We start from the raw sequence: 18,772 nt of genomic DNA on the forward strand, positions 1-18,772 counted from the left end.
GGTCGAGAATGCACAAAATGCAGATTTTCACTTGGGACTGTGAGCTGGATCCCTAAGGCACAGTGGTGGGGAAACTGGTTTAAAATTTGGCCGAGGAAAGTGGTGTAAGGCTTGGCCCAGGACAGAGGTCAGAGCAGGTGACAGTTGTCCCAGTAACCAAAAATAAACGGCAAATACCCTGAGGGTACCCCACGTCCCTCCTTGTAGCCCCCTGGGAAGGGATGATGAAGCAAAGCTGCTCAAAACCCCACAAATTTGGGGTTGCTTGCCCAAAAAACCCCATCTCCTCCCTTGGAGGCTAGTGGCTCCAAAGGATGGGGACTTTGAGCCAAAGTCACGAGGGGAAAATCAACACCCGCAGGGCTGGGAGTCCTTTTCCACCTTTTTTTTTTTGGAGTTTAGCATGAAAAAAAAACCCAGGGTGTCTGAAACCACTGAACCTCCATGAGGATTTATTGAGAGGAGGGAATGCTGTGGGAGAGGCTGGGGTCAGTATGGATGCTCCAGGACGTGGACCATGATGTCCAGGAGCGCCGGCCACGTCTCGGTGGCAGTGGGGACGATCTGGGAGCTGGGCAGGAGGAATCCGTAGCGCCCCGAGTCTCTCAGCTCCAAGCTGAAGGAATATTTCACCCCGTTGTCATAGGCCCAGTCGATGGTGGTGCCTCCTGCCATGTCTGCAGGGAGAGGAGCCCAGGTGGGAGCCCATTCCCAAGGGATTTGCTGCAGGATGAGGGAGGAATACTCACAGATGGTGTTGGCGATGCTGCCGTAGGTGTATTTTGTCCCGAACACGGCAGCCAAGTCACTCACGGCCTTCTTGGCCAGTTCATTCTGCAAAGGAACCACCAAAAGTGGTGGGATCTGGTGGATCGAGGGTCAGGGGGATCTAGAGCCCATCATTCCCCAATCCTGCTGCAGGTTTCCCCAAAAACTCTTAATTTTTGAGGTGTGTCTCTCAACCACCCTCCTCCAGGACCCAGGTTCAGGGGTTCAATATTTGGGTCGCATCTAACAAGAGGAGCAGGGAAGCTCCTGAGATGCTGTGCCTGCCTTTGCCAGGTGATCACAGCCCCACGTTCTGGCGCCATCTCACCATTTCCTGGTGGTCGGGTGTGGGCGCCCTCCTGTATCCGTAGGGGAAGAGCAGCATCTGGGAGTAGCTGTGGATGGAGATGACGGATTTCACGTTCCCATGGGCGCGGATGAAGTCCACGATGGCTCTCACTTCCCTCTCGGAGTGGGCGTGAGGGCCATGATAGATCTCAGAGCAGGGATTGCTGCTGGAGCCGGCACCTGGAGCAATGGGAGGAGAGCCAGAGAAGATCCCTCAGGAAGGGTTTCCATCCCTGGGTTTCTCCTCTCTAGTTTTGATGTTTTTGAGGCACAAACAGTGCCTGGCATGAGGACCTGGTGGCCGAGGTCTCACCTCCAAACCCAGCATCCCAATTTCGGTTGGGATCCACTCCGACGCAGCGGGACCCAGCGTTGATGGACCTGGTCTTGCGCCACAGGCGGTTCTAGGAGCGCACGGAGAGGAGACTGGAACGGGGATGTGAGCTCCAACCCCTGCCAAGCATCTCCAGGGATCTCCACTCGCCGTCCCACATGGGGAGGAACCTCCCTCCCCACCCAAAAACCACAGACAGCCATGGCTGGGGACAGCACTGGGACATCCCCACACTCACAGAGCTGTGGGTGAAGGCAAAGCCGTCAGGGTTGGTGACAATCTCCAGAAAGATGTCCATGCTGTCCAGGATGGCCGTGACAGAGAGGTCCTGCCCATATTCCTCAGCGATCTGTGCGTGGAGAGGAGCAGGAGCTGCCCTGGTGCACCTCGGAGATGAGGGGCGGAGGGATGCAGGGTAAGAATTGGGGTCCCCCATCCCAGGTGATCCCAAGGTCACCTTGTTGGCCATCCAGACACCGGTGGCTTGGGTGATCCATTCCCGCGAGTGGATGCCGGTGTCCAGCCAGATGGCCGGACGGTTCGACCCCCCGGTGCTGAACTGTGCGGAATCACGGGATCATTGAGGTTGGAAAAAACCCGCCAGGATCACGGAATCCACCCTCTGCCAAATCCCCACCTTGTCCCCAGCCCCGAGCCCCGAGTGCCACCTCCAGGAGTTCCTCAGACACCTCCAGGGATGGGAACTCCAAACCTCCCTTCCGAGGCCTGACCACCCTTTCCATGGGGAAATTCCTGCTGCTGTCCATCCTGAGCCTCCCTTGGCACAAATCCTGAGGGGGATTTTGGGGCGAGGCTGCCCCAGGACCCACCTTCAGCACGTACAGGGGCCGCTCCTCGTAGCTCTGCCCGATCTGGACCTTGCTGACGAGGCTGGGATGATCCTCCACCAGGACGTCCATCCAGTCGTAGATCTGCAAGGAGGAGCTGCTGGGTCATGAGGCTCAGCCTGGGTCTCACCTTTTGGCTTTGAGGGCATCCAGCACCGGATGCAACGAGCAGAGCTTCCCCGGGGAGATCTGGTGCTTCCCTGGAGACCTGGGACTGCCCTGGAGAAGACCTTGTGCTTCTCTGGAGAACACGAGGTGGTTGGGGCTCTGTGTGAGCATGGAAAGGCACATCACAAGGTTTTTGGAAAAGCAGAATGAACCATGAGGAAAAATCTCTGAGACTCCCCAACACCACCACAGCCCCCACCAGTCCCAAACTGGGCTCCAAGCACTCCCAAAGTGAAGCTGAAAATGTCTTCCACAGGGTGAGAGATTCCAGGAGTGGCCACGCTGGATGTGGAAGGTTTCCCAGTCTCCATCTCAGCTAAAAGCTCCACCAAGGAGGAGAAACCTGTCCCAGGGAGGTCTCGCTGTCACCAAGAACTCACCACAACCTTCAGCACATGGATGTGACCCCAGCAGGACAAAGCCAATGCTCTGCAGAGAAAGGTACCTCGTCTATAGTGTGGTAGGAAGCAAAATCAAAACTCCTGGAGCTTCTCTTTGCCCTCCTAGACCTCCTCATGCTTTCCTTTTCTTCATCCAATAATTCCTGGTTAGGAGGCAGAAAAAACCCCAAGATCAAAAAGGCTGGAAGGAGCCGGGGGTTGGATTTTTCTTTTTGATTTCCAACTTTTTGGACTTTCTCTCAGGGCTGAGCTGCAGGAGATCATCATGATCCCATCATAGCCATTACCTGCACATCCTCAATCATGATGCTGTATGAAAAATTATGGGAATCCAGGAATTTTTTGACTCTTTGGAGGCTGGGGAAGGGCGCCCGCAGGTCCACGGGGTGGCTGGGGCTGTTGGGGTGACGCCAAAAGTCCACCTGGGAATAAGAATTTGAGTTGAAAGGGAGAATTCAGCCCCATCCTTCACTGGTGCTCATCTACTGAGCTCCCCAACACCTCCAGGGGTCTCACAGGAATTTCCATGGAGGATCTAAAAAGGTTTTTGGACAAATTTTGGGCCACAGATGGATGTCTGCAGAAGGATTTACAGAAACGTTTCAGCCCAAGTTGTTTGAGTATTTGTGGGATGTTTGTAGGAAACAGGAGCTCTGAGCTCAAAGAGCCCCAGGTTAAATCCGTATTTATATGGTTCTAAATTATACATCTCAAAAACAGGGAGGAAAGTTGGATTGGGTGGCAAAAGCAGGAGGGAGCCCTGGATTCCCCAGGGTCTGTGACTGGGGGGTGCTCAGGACCCCTCAGAGCTCACCTGCAGCTCCTCCTGCTCGCCCAGCACCCTGAGCAGAGTGATGTGCTCCTCGTTCCTGGCTGTGACACGCAGGACCTGGTCCCTGCAGGGAGGCAGAGGGGTCACACAGGGGGGACTCTGGCCTGGGGGAGGCTGGGGAAGCTCCACCCCGGCTCAGAGGGTTGGAAAATGCATCAGCTGTTGATGTTGAGAGAAAACAATGTGAGTTCAGAGCAGCCATGACGGGGAAAGAGCAAGTGCTGGGAGCCTGAGGTGATCTCCAGCCTTGTTTGATCAGCTCCCAAGATGCTGGGCAGTATCTCCATGGAAGTGTTCTCTACCTATGGATGTATTCCCTAACAAAGGCCCCAGTCCAGCCTGGCTGGGCTTCCCAAGGACAGGCACAGCCCCTGGAAAGGAGGAAATGTTCTGTGGGAGAGAGGTTTTCTCATCTCAGATCAATCCTCTACCTCCAACCTCTCCTGTTGGGCAGTGCTTAAAGCCACTCCCAAAATGGCACAAAATTCCTTCATCTTTCCCCTTTCTTACCTTTCCTCCTTTTAATTCCCATTTATCAGTTTAACCAGCTCCCCAAGGTGATAACAATTTCCACTCTGTGCCTGGGTGACTCAGGCAGGCATTAAATCCTGATTTTTCCCAAAAGGAGAGTGATGGGAGTCTGGATGGATCCCTCAACCACGGCATCGTGTCCGAGGAGGAAGGAAAGCAGGGAGGAAGGTGAGTCGGTCACATCACAGAATATCCTGAGCTGGAAGGCGCCCACAAGGATCAAATCCAACTCCAGGCTCTGCTCAGACACCCCAACAATCCCACCCTGTCCTTGAGGGTGTTGTCCAAACACTCCTGGAGCTCTGGCAGCCTTGGGAATGTGACCATTCCCTGGGGAGCCTGGGCGGTGCAGCGATCCTTGTTCTGGATCAGGAACCTTTCCTGATATCCAACCTAAACCCCCCTGGCACAGCTCCATCCATGGATCATGAGATCACCAGCTCTGGCTCCAGTGTCAGTCCAGCTGGTGGGATGTCCAGCATCCTGGCAGTACTTTTTAATGGATAGGTTTTCCCTACTCTGAACACAGAATTCCCACTTTGTCTGCAAATTAATTCTCATGGCCAGTCCATTCATTCCGACCTTTCTGGAAATGGGTTGGAAACTTTGGAAGTTTTGGGTTGTCCTGACCCCCCCTACATTCCATGCCCCCTTCTCAGCCTCATTCCTGCACTGGTGCTGCTCTTATCTCCAGGAGCTGCAACCAGGATGTTCATCCTGGAAAAGTGCTGGCCTCCCTCCACAGGGCTCCTTCTCCAGGCACATCTTGTTCTTTCCCACAGCATGTTATTCCCAGAAATCCTTGGCTGTTATTCCCAGAAATCCTTGGCCGTTATTCCCAGCAGTCCTTGGGTTTTATTCCCGACAATCCTTGGATGTGTTTGAGCCATACACATGCTCCCCACATCCTCTGGGATTCCACAGCCTGGCAAAGCTTGGAGCGATGCCCTCAGGCTTCAGCATTCCCTAATTTCTGCATGCTCCAAACCTCCCTCCAAACCCGGGGTGAAACCAAATCTTTCCCAGGTGGCAGAAAACCCTGTTGGATTTCCACCTTTCCATCCTTTGGGCTGTCACCCTTCTGGCTGACCCTGAAGGACGGTGGTGGGGACGGGCCTCTCCCAGCTGGATCCCCATCCCACCCCCTGCCCCAGCAGGACTCACCCCACGAAAAGCTGCTCGGTGCTGGTGACCCCCAGGAGGGCGAGGAAGACCAGGAGGGTCTCCATGGTGGGTGGGAGCAGAGCACAGCCCCGAGGACGGGCAGAACCCCCTCGGTGCTCGGGGTCCCTCTGGAGCTCCTCACCAGGGCCGCATCCGCCGTCGGCGCGGCGTTGGCAGCGGCGAGCAGAGCGGGCAGGAAGGGCTCCCGCAAGTCCAAATGTTTGCTTTATTTGGCAAAGTCAACACAAGAGCAGCCAAATTAGGGAGGATCTGATAACGTCTTCCTCGCTGAGTGGGCCCTGGATGAGTGTCCGTGCTCCCAGCTCCGAGCTGCCGTGGGCATGGGCGGCTCCCAACCCACGGGCGTGGGTCGGTGGGGATGGCGTGGTCACGGGAGCCCCAAAACCACAAGGAAACACCTCTTTGTTTCCATGGATTTCTTCATTACACATTGCTATGAGTAAGTCAATCCTAATTATGATTAGTAATGCGTGTGTAATGACAAGCTACTACAAAGTTACTTGCAGAAAAAGGAAGCATTTAAACAGACTTATTTATGATTAATTACTTTATGCATACATTATAGATGTAGATATATTTCATATATGTATATATATATGAAATGTAAAATATACTATACAAATTATTCATCAAACCATTCCCAGGAGTGGGGTCCCTTGATGGTGGATGAAATCTCACTTCAAAGCTGATGGAAGTCGTGGAGCTCGGAGGTGCACAAGGACGTTCACCTGGGGTAATGCTCAGACAGAAAGGCTCATTTTTGGGTAGAAAACGAATTATTTTTGTGCTTTCAGTTATTTTCCCTGTTTCAGCAATGGCTCTGGAGCAGCTGTCACTGACTGGGGCTATCCCAGGAGGTCAGTTTGTCAGAGGTGTCTTTGTTCCCCGGTTAAAGCAGCGCCTTTGTTCTGCAGGTTACAGCAGGGCCTTTGTTGGGCCTTATCTGCGCTGCCCCTGAGCTCCCACCGCGCTTGTCAGGGATGCTCCGGGTTCCTGGGCTGTGTTCCCAGGCTGGCAGGCACCTCCCAGGGCAGGTTTTTACAGCTGACATCCCCTGACCATGTTTTTCTCCATTCAATCCAGGGGATTCTGGCTGCACCAGGAGCAGGAGGTGCCGTGGGAAGGTGCTGGGGTCTGCTGGGGCTTTGTGGTGCGGAACTGGTGCTGTTGCTGAGGTGGTTCCGGGATCTTCCTCGGGGCAGGAGCATGGGGTGGTTGAGGTGGGGAGGGACCATGGGAGGTCTGTATCCAATGCTCTGGGGACCCACCAGGGTTCTCCTGGTTGGATTTGGAGCCCTCCAGAGATGGAGGCTGCACGGCCCCACTGGCACCAGGTCCTGCTGCTTCTCCTCCTGGTGGAAAGCATTTCCTGATGTCCCTCCTGGCTCTCCCTCATTCCAGCTGATGCTGTTGTCTCTCCCGTCGCTCTCTGTGGTGGAGAACGTGGCTGTTTCCTCAATAATCTCCTTCCTTGGGATGAGAAGGTCCCTGTTAGGTCCCCCACCCCAGACCTGTGTCATTTCCAGCTCATCGCTCTCCTTGCCCCACCATGGCACACACTCTCCTGTTCCTCTGGGTGGCATCCACTGCCTGGCCCCAGATCTCTCTGGAATCAGGGTTCCAGGCCGGGATGAGCTCTCCTCACACCAGGCACTTAAAGAGGAGGGGACAGGGGGCCTGAAGCCCTGGATGGTTGGAATGAGCTCCCACGCCAGGACAAAGTCACAGTTCCACGTTCCCAGGTGAGGCTCCTCAAGCTCTGCAGTTCCTGCTCTGGAGACAAGAGCTCATCTAGGTCCAAGAGCCAACTGAGTGTCCTGTCCCTGGGATTTACCATCGGTGGTTTTTATCACCGGGGAGAGGATGGGATTTTGGAAAGCTGGGTCAGTTTGGGAAGCAGGTGCCACTGGAGGAGGCCATGGGCGCAGGGGACAGAGACACGTGGGTAGCACTGGCTGCCTCAAGCATGGGTTTGTTTTCCAAAACGGCTGCTTTTAACCCAAAACCAGCCCCCTGGGGTACCTCCCTCAGCTGTGCCTTCCCCTTTTCCTGCCAACAGCTCTGTGCCCTGAGTCCGCAGGGTTTGATTGGACACATCAGCACTGTTTGCTCTCCTGCCAGCCTCCCAAGGGTGAGTAACTCACCAGCTGCTGGGGGGTCACAAGACACCAAGATAAACCTGTTAGACTCGATAATCACCACAGCAGCAGCAGCCAGAACTAATCTCTGATCCTTCAGGGCCACCTGAGCTCTTTGCTCTTAATCCCCAAGAAATTTGCAGGATGAAAATGGAAAGAGGGGCTCCCAAGGGACTGGGTGCTGGATCAGGGAGGTGTCCTCCCATCTCCATCCTCCCTCCGACCATGTCCACTGGGAGTGTGTGAGAGGGAGAAAAGGGGCAGCCAAATATATGGGGTGTACATTTGAGGTCAGTGGTCAGGGGCCTGGCAGGGTCCTAAGGCTTGTTAAGAGAAATTATTTTAATCAGTCCCATAGCCTAAATTATGCTGGTTAACACCAGGCTGGAGAAGGGAAGGATCCAGGGAGAGCTTCCAGCACATTCCAGGGGCTCCAGGAGAGCTGCAGAGGGACTGGGGACAAGGATGGAGGGACAGGACCCAGGGAATGGCTCCCACTGCCAGAGGGCAGCCATGGATGGGAGATTGGGAATGAGGAATTCCTGGCTGGGCTGGGATTGCCAGAGCAGCTGGGGCTGCCCCTGGATCCCTGGAATGTCCCAGGAAAGGCTGGAGCAGCCTGGGATGGTGGGATTGGAATGGGATGGGATTTGAGGTCCCGTCCCACCCAAACCATTCCAGGATTCTGGGATCAAGGAGGCCCAGAATCCATTCCGAGGGATTTTTATGGAAGTTGGGGATGGAAAAGGGAAGGGAGACCCTTCCTGGAGTCCCGAGATTCCCAGTGAAACCCCCAGATCCCAAAATTCCTTCCTGGAGCAGAGTCGGGGTGGGGATGGATCCAATGCCCATCTGGGAGAGCTGGGAATGGAGGGAATTCCCTGGGAAAGGGAGCTTGGGGTGGGATTTTGGGAAGGAATTCCTGGCTGGGCTGGGATTGCCAGAGCAGCTGGGGCTGCCCCTGGATCCCTGGAATGTCCAAGGAAAGGATGGAGCAGCCTGGGACAATGGGAGGTGTCCCTGCCATGGCAGGGGTGGCACTGGATGTGTGGGCCGGGATGGCTGTGTCCCAAAATCTCCTCAGGGATGTGTCCCACACAAGGAACAGGACATGCACCAAACACCGTGGCGGGATTGCACAGAGGTTTATTCAGCCCTTTCTGTCGTGACAGCCATCACAGCACACAGAGGCTTTTTGAGCTGGTGCTGCAGAGCTGACTCCCAGCCCAGCTCTCAGGAGGACTTGTCCCGCACGTGCTCCATGATTTTCTTCAGGCCCAGCCAGGTCTCCCTGGCGGTGGGGACGATCTGGTTGGCAGGCAGCAGGAAGCCGTAGCGCCCCGTGTCCCGCAGCTCGAAGGCGAAGGAATATTTGATCCCATTGTCATAGCTCCAGTCAATGCTGCCTCCACTGGCTTGGTCTGGAAGGGAAAGGGAGATGGTCCAGCGAGGGGAGCAGAGGAATGGTGGAGCTCTCTTGTCCTGCTCTTTGTATTTTGGAGGACAAGGATGAGGTTCGGATGGGAACGCTCAGGTCCGATGTGGGAGCGGCGGTGTCACTGCACAGGAGCGCTGTGGCTTTCACAAGGGACAGACCCTGTGGGGAGGACGGGGATTGGTGTCCTGGGACAGCCCCTGAAAGCTCCGAGTGGCCAAATACTCACAGATGGTTTGGCAAATGGTGCCCACTTGAAAGGTGGTGCCGTAGAGGGAGCGGATGGAACTGGCGGCAGCTCTTCCCAGAGATTCCTGGAGGGGAGAAGACGAAGGAGAATAAAGAAGCAGCCACACTTCCTGAGGTTAAACACTAGGATTTCACCAGAAATCTCCAAACTGCTTTGGAGATGATTCACACCAACAGCAGCCACAGCTTCCACAGCATCTTTGGGAGGGGCCACTGCGGGTGAATGAACTTCCAGCAGGTTCTGTAAGTGTTCATCCACTGTTTATGTCACTGCCTTGTCCAGGGAAGGCTCAAGAGATACCAGAAATTCCCAAGGCAGTTGGGATCTTCCAATACTCCAAGGTCACCTTTGTGCTCACTTCAACTACATAATGAGGATTGGATGGAAAACAGAGCTGGGTCCTTTGTGAAGGAGGGAAAAAGGCAACAGATTACCACAGGGGAACTGCATTTAGGTATTAGGACAAAACAAAATCCCCATGAGATTAGGGAAACTGCGGGACGAGCTTGAAAAAGCTGTGGAACTCTTCTTTAGAAATATCAAAACAATTAATCCAAACTCAGACTGAAATTGGCTCTGACTCCAAAGCCCTTCCAGCACAGGGTTAGAACAGAGACCTCCAGAGGTCTTTCCCGTTGGAATTGTGGTTGTGAGATCCACATTGCCTCAGAGATATTATTCCAGCTGTGGTGCTGTCATTAGGGAGGCGTATGGAAAATACAGAAAAGGCAGCTGGACAGAAGAGAGGAAGGTAAAACCAAGTCCTGCTGTCTCACCAGCTCGGCATAATCGTTTGGCCTGGTGCATTTGTATCCATAGGGATACATCAGGAGCTGGGAATAACTGTGGAGGGTCAGGAAGGCCTTGAAGTTTCCATGATTCTTGATGAAGTCGACAACAGATTTCACTTCCACCTCGGAGTTGGCCCTGGGCCCGTGGTAGGAGTCGGAGCAGGGGTTGTTGCTGGCTCCAGGACCTGGTGGTGCAAGGAGGGAACAGAGCCGTGAGGAGTGGAATTCCTGGGAATTCCTGGGAGGCCGGGGCAGACCCACACAAAGCTGGGCTTTCCAAAGCAAGGCCTTAAACGCTGATAAACGCCCAAACAGCAGTGTGAATGTTCAAGGGATGTGCTTTGAGATGATGCAACCTGGAACAGGTTGCCCAAGAATCCACATTCCTGGGGTGGATGGGACTGGAAACAACCTGGGATAGTGGAAGGTGGCTTTGCCCATGGCAGGGAGTGGAACTAAATGATATTATGGGTCCTTCCAACCCAAAGCATTCTGTGATTCCATGATTCCATGATGCTGCCTCATCCTGTGCTCTAGGGTGATTCATCCCCTTTATAAAGGCAGCTGCTGGTTCTGTGTAACAGCATCCAGAATCCAGAAGCTTTATCCCTACCTCCAAAACCTGCATCCCAGTTCCTGTTGGGATCAACTCCGACGCAGATGCTGCCGGGAATCTTGGAGCGGGTTTTCCTCCACATGCGGTTCTACAACAGAGAAATGCTCAGAAAGGATCAAATCTGGGTGCTGGCACCAAAACTGCTCCCCAGGAAGAGCTGCCATCCATGGAGGATTGATCCTAGGCATGATCCCAAGAGTATTTTGGACTGCCAAGGTGGGCCAATGGTCAAAAATAAAATGTACTTACTAAAACTGGGGTATTTACAGGGGGTTAGGATGGGTTAGACAAGTGATGAGGATCTTTGTCTGCCCAACTCTTTGGTAACTCCTGTCGCAGCACTAAGACTTTGAGAGCCCACTTCCCTCATGTTTATTATTTCCTTGGAAGAGCCAGGAATTGCACTGAGCTCAGACCCACCGAGGTGTGAGTGTACACATATCCGTCAGGGTTGGTGACTGGCAGCAGGAAAAGATCCATCTTGTCCAGCAGGGAGGTGATGGACTGATCTGTTCCATAGTCAGAGGCAATCTAGGCAGAGACAGAGAACACCCTGCTGAGCAGAGTAATTCCTTCCCAGATGTTCAATCCCGCATTGTTTGGGACGGAGGAAAGGCTGGATTTTGGGGCAGGGAAACAAGGAGCATCCATTATCTCCTTGTTATACATGTGGAGTGAGCAGTGAATCTGTTTTATTATTTTATTCTGAAGACGGGAGGTCTTTAGAATAAAATGGAAGAGGATAACAAAATTTTCTCCTCCCTGTCCCAGAGGACAGGCCAAGGCTGGCACTAAGGCTGAGATGGAAGAGCCAGGTTGGGAATTCTCAACCGTGCTGCACTGACAGAGCCCAGGGAGGTTTTGGACAACACTCTGAGGCACAGGGTGGCTCCTGGGGATGGTTCTGTGCAGGGCCATGAGTTGGACTCCATGATCCTGGTGGGCCCCTTCCACCCACTTATTCTGTGATCCTGCGGCTTCTCTGGTGGCTCAGTCATTTCCAGCAGGATTTAAATCCTCATTTATAGAGAGCTGGAGGTCTGGGCATTTTGTGGAAGGAAACTAACCCTACTGCATTTTTCTGGGTGAGCAAAGCAGAGCAGCAATACAATCTCAAAGTCTTTGGTTCTAACAGGACAGAGGTTCCCAATTCCAGGTGGAGGCAGCCACCACATCCTCAGGGAGTCGGCTGCTTTTGGGAGGTGAATGAACTAAACACACAGAGGGGTGATACCCTCTGAAACAGCAGGAAACATTCCCGAGACAGGCCCAAGAGGAATCCCTGCTGCAGGAACCTTGTTGGCGATCCACAGGGCGCTGGCGTGGGTGACCCACTCGCGGGAATGGATGCCGGCGTCGAGCCAGATGGCCGGGCGGTTGGAGCCGCCGGTGCTGAACTGGGAAATCAAAGAGCAGCATTTCAGACTGACACCCCTCACTGGAGCCCATCCCATAATAGACTGGGGTGCTCTGGGCTGTGCTGTCGTTCATCCCTACGGGTGCATTCCATGGGATTTGTCGTACCTTCAGGACGTACAGAGGCCGCTTTTCGTAGGATTGCCCGATCTGGATCTTCTGCACGAAGCTGTACTCGGATGCAAGGTTGTCCAGTTCTGCATTAATCTGAAATGCAAGGCCATGAGGACAATGACAGGGTCAGCTGCTGAGACCCCAGCAGTGGGAAAGTCCCCGTTCCCCTCGCCCAGCAGCCGAAGGAGAGGTCTGGAACACGTGAAGATGAGTTTGCAAGGTTGTTTATTTCTCCTTATCTGTAATATTTTCTCTCTGACCTGCTGAGGTCTGCCTAGCACAGAAGCCGTGGCAGTCTGGGTGCCCTCTGGGCAGTGTTTACCTTTTATATCAAAAATTACGTACAGCCTGTTTAGAACAATGCACCAGTACTTTCATCTACGTTAGACAGCTTTAGTCTCTGACTGAAACCAGTAGAAAAGTGTCACCGGGACACGGAGGACAAGAATAAAGGAAAGAAAGCTGGGACACGCCCAGATTCTTCCATCTTGTAGCCCTGAATTACATTCTAAAAAAAACCCCTAAAATTCTTTTTTTCCACCCTGTGTCAATTCACCTATTACACTACTCAAACCCTTGTGGCTTGTAATTCCTCACACAAAATTGGCAGTGTTTTCCACGGGCTAAAATGGAAGCCACAGCTGTTTTTGACTTCATGTCGAGGTCTCTGAGCCCCCTGCCAGGGTCTGGACACAGCCAGCGCAGGCAGAGGGATGGCCTGGACTCCCACAATTAACACCATATCTGAGGACATTAATATCATATTTATGTGCTCTGTCATTCCTTCCAGAGAATCGTGCACTGATGCAGGTTGGAAAGCCCATCCCATTCCACTCCCACTACCCCAGGTTGGTCCAACCTGGCCTTAGACACTCCAAGGATGAAGAAACCACAGCTTGCTTTCTTTTTAGTTCTCTATTTCCCAATTTCAAGATCCCCTTATTTCTCTTTCTTTTCAAGGATGGGGTTTGACAGGGTCTGCAGGAGAGTTTATGGAATTTTGATCAACACTGTCAGGGACAGCTCTGACTGATTGTTCTGAGCACAAAATACCACAAAACACAAATCCACATGCCAGAAAAAGCTGCGAGAACATTTTAGATCCTAATAAAGGATGTTGAAATGAAGAGAGCATGCCTAAAGATCAGAAAAAAATCAGAATACTCCTCCCTGGAGGTACTCACTTCATCCAGAGTGTGGTAAGCACCAAAGTCAAAGGTGCTGCTGCGCTGCCTTTGGGCACTCTCAGCCATGTCTTGCTTTTCTTTATCCAGAACATCCTAAAATAACATTCAAATGGTGAGAAGTGTCTGCTTCACTTGCTAAAAGATAAAGAAATTAAAAGGCAGTGAGTTAATGCTGGTTTAGGTGCTTTTCTTTATCCAGAACATCTTAAAATAACATTCAAATGGTGAGAAGTGTCTGCTTCACTTGCTAAAAGATAAAGAAATGAAAAGGCAGTGAGTTAATGCTGGTTTAGGTGCTTTTCTTTATCCAGAACATCTTAAAATAACATTCAAATGGTGAGAAGTGTCTGCTTCACTTGCTAAAAGATAAAGAAATGAAAAGGCAGTGAGTTAATGCTGGTTTAGGTGCCCTTTGGGGATTATTGCTCATGTCAGATTAGTGCCCAAGTGGGTGATTTCTATCCATAACTACTCTCAGCAGAATTTACTGAATGATCAGTAACTTCAGTGTCAAACAAATGTCTGGGATCAAAAATCCAAAATTCCTCAGAAGAGTCCTGTGGAATTTGTTGATGTCACTACTCAGAGAACACCTCCATCTGTGCGTGGATTGTCTTTCAGGAATTATCCACAACCCACAAAAGTAACGGGAGGATCCCACAGAAAAACAGAGTATGGAAAAGCGGGAGCCAGGCCAAACTGTGAATCAGTGTTTCCAAAAGATGCAAGAAAGAAGTGCCAGTGGCACTGCCCACCTGCAGGTTTTCAATCAGGATGGAATATTCGATCCCCTGGGATTCCAGGAAGGCTTTCACCGACTGGACGCTGGCAGCAGGAACTCTCACATCCACGGGGAGGGCTGAGGCAGAGGGATTGATCCAGAAATCCAGCTGCAGAGAGGAAGGGGAATGGATTTGGGCTGGGGAAGGCACCCTGCCAACAGCTCCTGCAGAGTTTTGGAAATGCTGATTTCTCCCCAGTCCAACAGAGAGGAGGCCTGGAATGCTTCGTTCTCCGTGGCCTCACCACAGCCTGGTATCAGTTCTGATAAACTCAAAAAAGCAACAAATACCAAGGGCTCGAGTCAGTTTTTTCACTGACTTCTAGGCTTTGATCACACTAACAAGAGGAAATTTTAATTGTTTCTTATGACTATTTTATTATTTTCCCTTTTACTCAAAAAAATTTCAAGAAAAACTCCATGTTCCAGTCTTAGGTAATATGAAACCCATTGTTTTAATTTCTCCTTTTATCACTCCTTTAGTAGGATTTTTCTAAATTTTGCTTTCTAAATTATTAATATAATATTTCTTTAGCCAGTGATTTTAAAAAGTGATGTTAAAAATTCTCACCAATGCCAATAAGAACAGTAATAACCTGAAATTTTACATTGTGTTTTCCTGCTTCAATACAGTGTAAACAAGCTGATAAATTTCTTCCATAACTCTGGGAGACAAAACATTGCCATTCCCACTGGAAAAACAAGTTTTCCAACACTGAGATGAAGATCTAACAATTCAAATATGATGTAAGCCCAGTAGGGGGAAAAAAAAAAAAAAATCAGTTCTGGCCCCTACTCGAACTTGCAGGTCAAATTTAAAGTCTTGAGAGAATAAAATTATTTATGACAGCTGCCCCAGGGTGATGGGAACCTTCCAAATGAGATTCAGATTCACACCCTGAGCTGCTGTGAATGAGATGCAAATCCAAAATTCCTCTGTGGCCGTGACCCACCTCCAGGTGTTCCAGCGCTTCCAGAAGCTGCAGCTGCCTGACCTCCTCCTCATTTTTGGTCTTGATTCGGAGAACCTGGTGCCTGCAATAAATCGGTGTTTTCGGCAGCAGCCTCAGGTGGGGGGCTGGCTGTACTGGTTTGTTCCTGGGATCGTTAATTCTGTGTTAATTGTGTGTTCATGGCTCCTTTGATAGGTTGATTTGGTGTCACCCAAGAGTTGCACAACCAGACGACGCGGATGAGTTTTAAATCGCTCCGAGCATCAACCCCGCGTCCATCGGTTACTTCTTGGGCAGCAAGTTGTGAGAAAAGAATATTCCGGTTGAGTTGGGGAAGGACCAGCGTTTGGCGAGCGGAGCGAACACCAGAGGTGGGATTTGTTTGTTTGTGACACCAGCAGAGCACCATTCCAGGTGGGATAAATCCCTCTGGAGGTGCCTCACTCCAGCGGTTGGGGTGACAAACCCAACAGCTGGAGCACAGCCCGGGAACTGCACAGCTGGAAACCCCTGAGGTGGAAATGAGGGGGAAAAAGGGTCTCGGCACACGAGCTCGGGTATTTGGGTGTTTTATTTACACCTGGATCCTCTCCCCGGCCAGCAGAGGGATCAGATCTCTTTGTTAAATTGAGTTAAATCGGTTCTGCAGGCGCTTTTCCACATTAATAACTCATTACTGGATCCTCCATAAACTTTATCTCAGGATTGGATTCAGCTCTGAGTTCACCACAGCTGCTGAGGAGTGGAATCACCAAAACTCAGTTCAGGGTTAAATGATCAAAATAGCCCCTCCTGCCTTTCCAAATCCCCGAGTTTTGGGACATTGTTTATATTATATTTTATTCTTAATCCTTAAACCTTCACACACAGGTTTACTTACTGGAATCTAGTACTCACTTACTGCACTTCAGGATTTATCCAGATTATAATTTTATAATTTTTAATTATTTAGACTCTTCCATTGTCAGTGAGGCTGTGAGGAAATACTCTGCGGGATATTTTTTGCAGTGCAACATAAAGAAAGACCTTTAGAATTTAATAGCTGGAAACCAGGATTTTAAATGATTAGAAAGGAGGAAAGAAGAGGAAGAAAGAGAAATAAGAAACTTGGGGGGGAAAGGGAAAGTTGTGAACTTTCTGATCTGAGGACAGGTTCTGGTCTTTGAGCTCTGCTTTTGCAGTGAGGTTCACCTCAAGCCAAAATCAAGCCTTGGATGAACAGGAATTGAGGATCTCAACTCCACAGCTGGAGTTATCCCAAATGAAAGTAAAGAAATGTTCCCTCAAACACCAGAGCAGCAAAGCAACAAGAACAGTCAGCCACAAAAACAAACAAACACAAGTGCCCCAAGCAGATTTTGTGAAGTTGAGACTGTGAAAAACAAGAAGATACCAGCCCTAAATGAAAGGTTTTCCACAAAAGTGTAACTCACCCAACGAAGGTTTCCAGGCACAGGGAAGCCCCGATGAGGGCACTGAAGATCAAAATCAGCTTCATGTTTGCTGCGAGTTCAGCTGGGCCTGGCAGAGGGGAATTTATACAGAGCTTTATTTTTCAGATCAGACACATCTGATAGAACCTATCACTCCATGTGATCAAGTTCTCACATTTATCAGAGCCTTCAAGGCAACCAGCAGGCTGATTTCACCTCCAAAAAAATATTTTCCACTACACATCCAGAGCGGTGGGGGAGGAGTCGGTCCCAAAGCTCTGACCACAAAAATGCGTGTGTTCCTTCGTGTTTGTCAGGGCCGAGGAAAACGGGGACAAACTGAACTCACCCCAGCTCTCACTGGGGGTCAGGAGCTCTGCCAGCCACTCTTGGTTGTGGGGATTTGGTGTTGTCCACTCCTTGCTCCAAAGGATATTTGAGGAGTTGTTATCCACCCCTGCCTGAGCTTTAGGGACGATCTCCCATGGGAACACCCAGCTGTGGCTGTCCCACAGCTGCGGGTAGGGCCACAGGGCTGCTGGATAAACTTTTTGTTTATCCAAATTGTAAAGGTGGCTGAGGGACAGCCAGGAGCTGAGCCTGCTCTCACACCTGGAGTTCCTGGGGAGCGGAGCCAGGGGAGATGTGACAATTCCCAGAGGAAACTCTTAATAAAGATCTCAACTGTATCATTCAGCATTTCAGCACCTCCCTGAGGAGTCTCCTCTCACCTCCACTCCCACCCCACTCCTCCAGGTGTCCTGTTGTGTTCACAATCCTTTTTCTCATGTTTTTGGGAACAAAGGGAGCCCCAGGCAGGAATTATTCTTGTTTTGGCCTGTAGGATTGAGTCATCTTGTAACTGCTGTGTCTTGGGGGCACCAGGAGAACTGCTCTGGTCTCTAAGGTTGAACCAAACCCAGTCCCTGGGGGAAAAGATCTCCACTCCCTCAATTTAAACCAAATAATAACAAATTATCCCAAGAGTCAGGAACCATCACAGGAATTTCCTGCTTCTGGAACTACAGCAGCTCTGGTGGAAGTGAAACCCCACCTGTAGCTTCCAGACTCCAATATTTCATAATAGAATCAGTTGACTGTCCACACGACTTGCCACGCTTCACTCTTTCAAAACAGGAAGGAAGGATTTAATCTAGGGCAAAATTAGAGCTTGTTTCTTTACTCATGCTACATCCCACATGGATTTCAGGGCTGCCAAGAAACCCTGCCAAACCTGATGTCAGGATCCAAAGTATCCCAACAAGCTCTGAGTGCCCTGATCAGCATCCTCTGGGGCCTCCACCCACGGCATTTCAGGAGCTGCATCTCAATCCAAACCTTGGGCTCTCTCCTCATCCCCTGGAGGGGCTGCAGGGCCCCAGCAATGGCCGTGAGGTCCTGAAGGGTCTGGAGATCAGCTCTGAGCCACGGGCATCCATGGAATTGGAGTGAATCCAGAGGAATCCATGGAGCTGCTGCAGGGCTGGAGCCCCTCTGCTCTGGAGCCAGCCTGGGAGAGCTGGGAATGTTCCCCTGGAGAAGGGAAGGATCCAGGGAGAGCTTCCAGCACATTCCAGGGCCTGAAGGGGCTCCAGGAGAGCTGAAATTTGGGAAAAGCCTGGAGGGACAGGACCCAGGGAATGGCTCCCACTGCCAGAGGGCAGCCAGGGATGGGATTTGGGAATGAGGAATTCCTGGCTGGGCTGGGATTGCCAGAGCAGCTGGGGCTGCCCCTGGATCCCTGCAATGTCCCAGGAAAGGCTGGAGCAGCCTGGGATGGTGGGATTGGAATGGGATGGGATTTGAGGTCCCTTCCCACCCAAACCATTCCGGGATTCTGGGATCAAGGAGGCTCAGAATCCATCCTGAGGGATTTTTATGGAAGTTGGGGATGGAAAAGAGAAGGGAGACCCTTCCTGGAGTCCCAAGATTTCCAGTGAAGCCCCTGGATCCCAAAACTCCTTCCTGGAGCAGAGTCAGGGTGGGGATGGATCCAATGCCAGGCTGGGAGAGCCGAGAAGGGAGGGAATTCCCTGGGAAAGGGAAATTGGGGTGGGATTTTGGGAATGAGGAATTCCTGGCTGGGCTGGGATTGCCAGAGCAGCTGGGGCTGCCCCTGGATCCCTGGAATGTCCAAGGAAAGGCAGGACAGGGACAGTGGGAGGGCTGGAACAAGCCGGGCTTTGAGCTCCTTCCCTCCCAAACCATTCTGGGTTTTTTTAAGAGGCTGGAAACACCCAGGG

General features: G+C 51.5%; 2 protein-coding genes across 3 annotated transcripts; both read right to left on the reverse strand.

Moving 5' to 3' along the window:
• Positions 1-350: 350 nt before the first annotated feature.
• On the reverse strand, positions 351-5,585 carry LOC110478876 (carboxypeptidase A1). The gene is made up of 11 exons (XM_021545771.3): positions 5,395-5,585; positions 3,682-3,763; positions 3,155-3,289; positions 2,912-3,010; positions 2,281-2,382; positions 1,908-2,009; positions 1,689-1,799; positions 1,430-1,520; positions 1,097-1,296; positions 750-834; positions 351-677 (listed from the first exon to the last, which is right to left on the reverse strand). The coding sequence occupies exons 1-11, from the start codon at positions 5,457-5,459 to the stop codon at positions 490-492; spliced, it is 1,260 nt and encodes a 419-aa protein (XP_021401446.3). The 5' UTR covers positions 5,460-5,585; the 3' UTR covers positions 351-489.
• A 3,098-nt stretch (positions 5,586-8,683) lies between these two features.
• On the reverse strand, positions 8,684-16,832 carry LOC110478874 (carboxypeptidase A2). Of its 2 annotated transcripts, XM_077783144.2 has the most exons (12): positions 16,705-16,832; positions 16,530-16,617; positions 15,097-15,178; positions 14,118-14,252; positions 13,360-13,455; positions 12,170-12,268; positions 11,941-12,042; positions 11,066-11,176; positions 10,643-10,733; positions 10,015-10,214; positions 9,218-9,302; positions 8,684-8,974 (listed from the first exon to the last, which is right to left on the reverse strand). In XM_077783144.2, exons 2-12 carry the CDS (start codon positions 16,592-16,594, stop codon positions 8,787-8,789), a joined length of 1,254 nt encoding a protein of 417 aa, XP_077639270.1. In that variant the 5' UTR covers positions 16,595-16,617; positions 16,705-16,832; the 3' UTR covers positions 8,684-8,786. The 2 variants fall into 2 exon arrangements, with proteins under 2 accessions (XP_077639270.1, XP_085425501.1); XM_085569375.1 differs by lacking the exon at positions 16,705-16,832 and having other exon boundaries at positions 16,530-16,698.
• Positions 16,833-18,772: the final 1,940 nt, after the last annotated feature.

Source organism: Lonchura striata, chromosome 1A, assembly GCF_050655825.1.
Source record: "Lonchura striata isolate lonStrDom1 chromosome 1A, ASM5065582v1, whole genome shotgun sequence".
Lineage (NCBI taxonomy): Eukaryota > Metazoa > Chordata > Aves > Passeriformes > Estrildidae > Lonchura > Lonchura striata.

What these genes read in the sequence shown, in the direction of transcription:
- LOC110478876 (XM_021545771.3), bottom strand. Translation starts at nt 5,459, where the DNA reads ATGGAGACCCTCCTGGTCTTCCTCGCCCTCCTGGGGGTCACCAGCACC. An exon ending in TCATGATTGAGGATGTGCAG is followed by an intron (nt 3,011 to 3,154) that starts GTAATGGCTATG and finishes CCTCCTAACCAG; the next exon opens with GAATTATTGGATGAAGAAAA. An exon ending in GTGTCTGGATGGCCAACAAG is followed by an intron (nt 1,800 to 1,907) that starts GTGACCTTGGGA and finishes CTCCACGCACAG; the next exon opens with ATCGCTGAGGAATATGGGCA.
- LOC110478874 (XM_077783144.2), bottom strand. Translation starts at nt 16,594, where the DNA reads ATGAAGCTGATTTTGATCTTCAGTGCCCTCATCGGGGCTTCCCTGTGC. An exon ending in TCCTGATTGAAAACCTGCAG is followed by an intron (nt 13,456 to 14,117) that starts GTGGGCAGTGCC and finishes ATGTTATTTTAG; the next exon opens with GATGTTCTGGATAAAGAAAA. An exon ending in ATGTGTACACTCACACCTCG is followed by an intron (nt 10,734 to 11,065) that starts GTGGGTCTGAGC and finishes TCTCTGTTGTAG; the next exon opens with AACCGCATGTGGAGGAAAAC.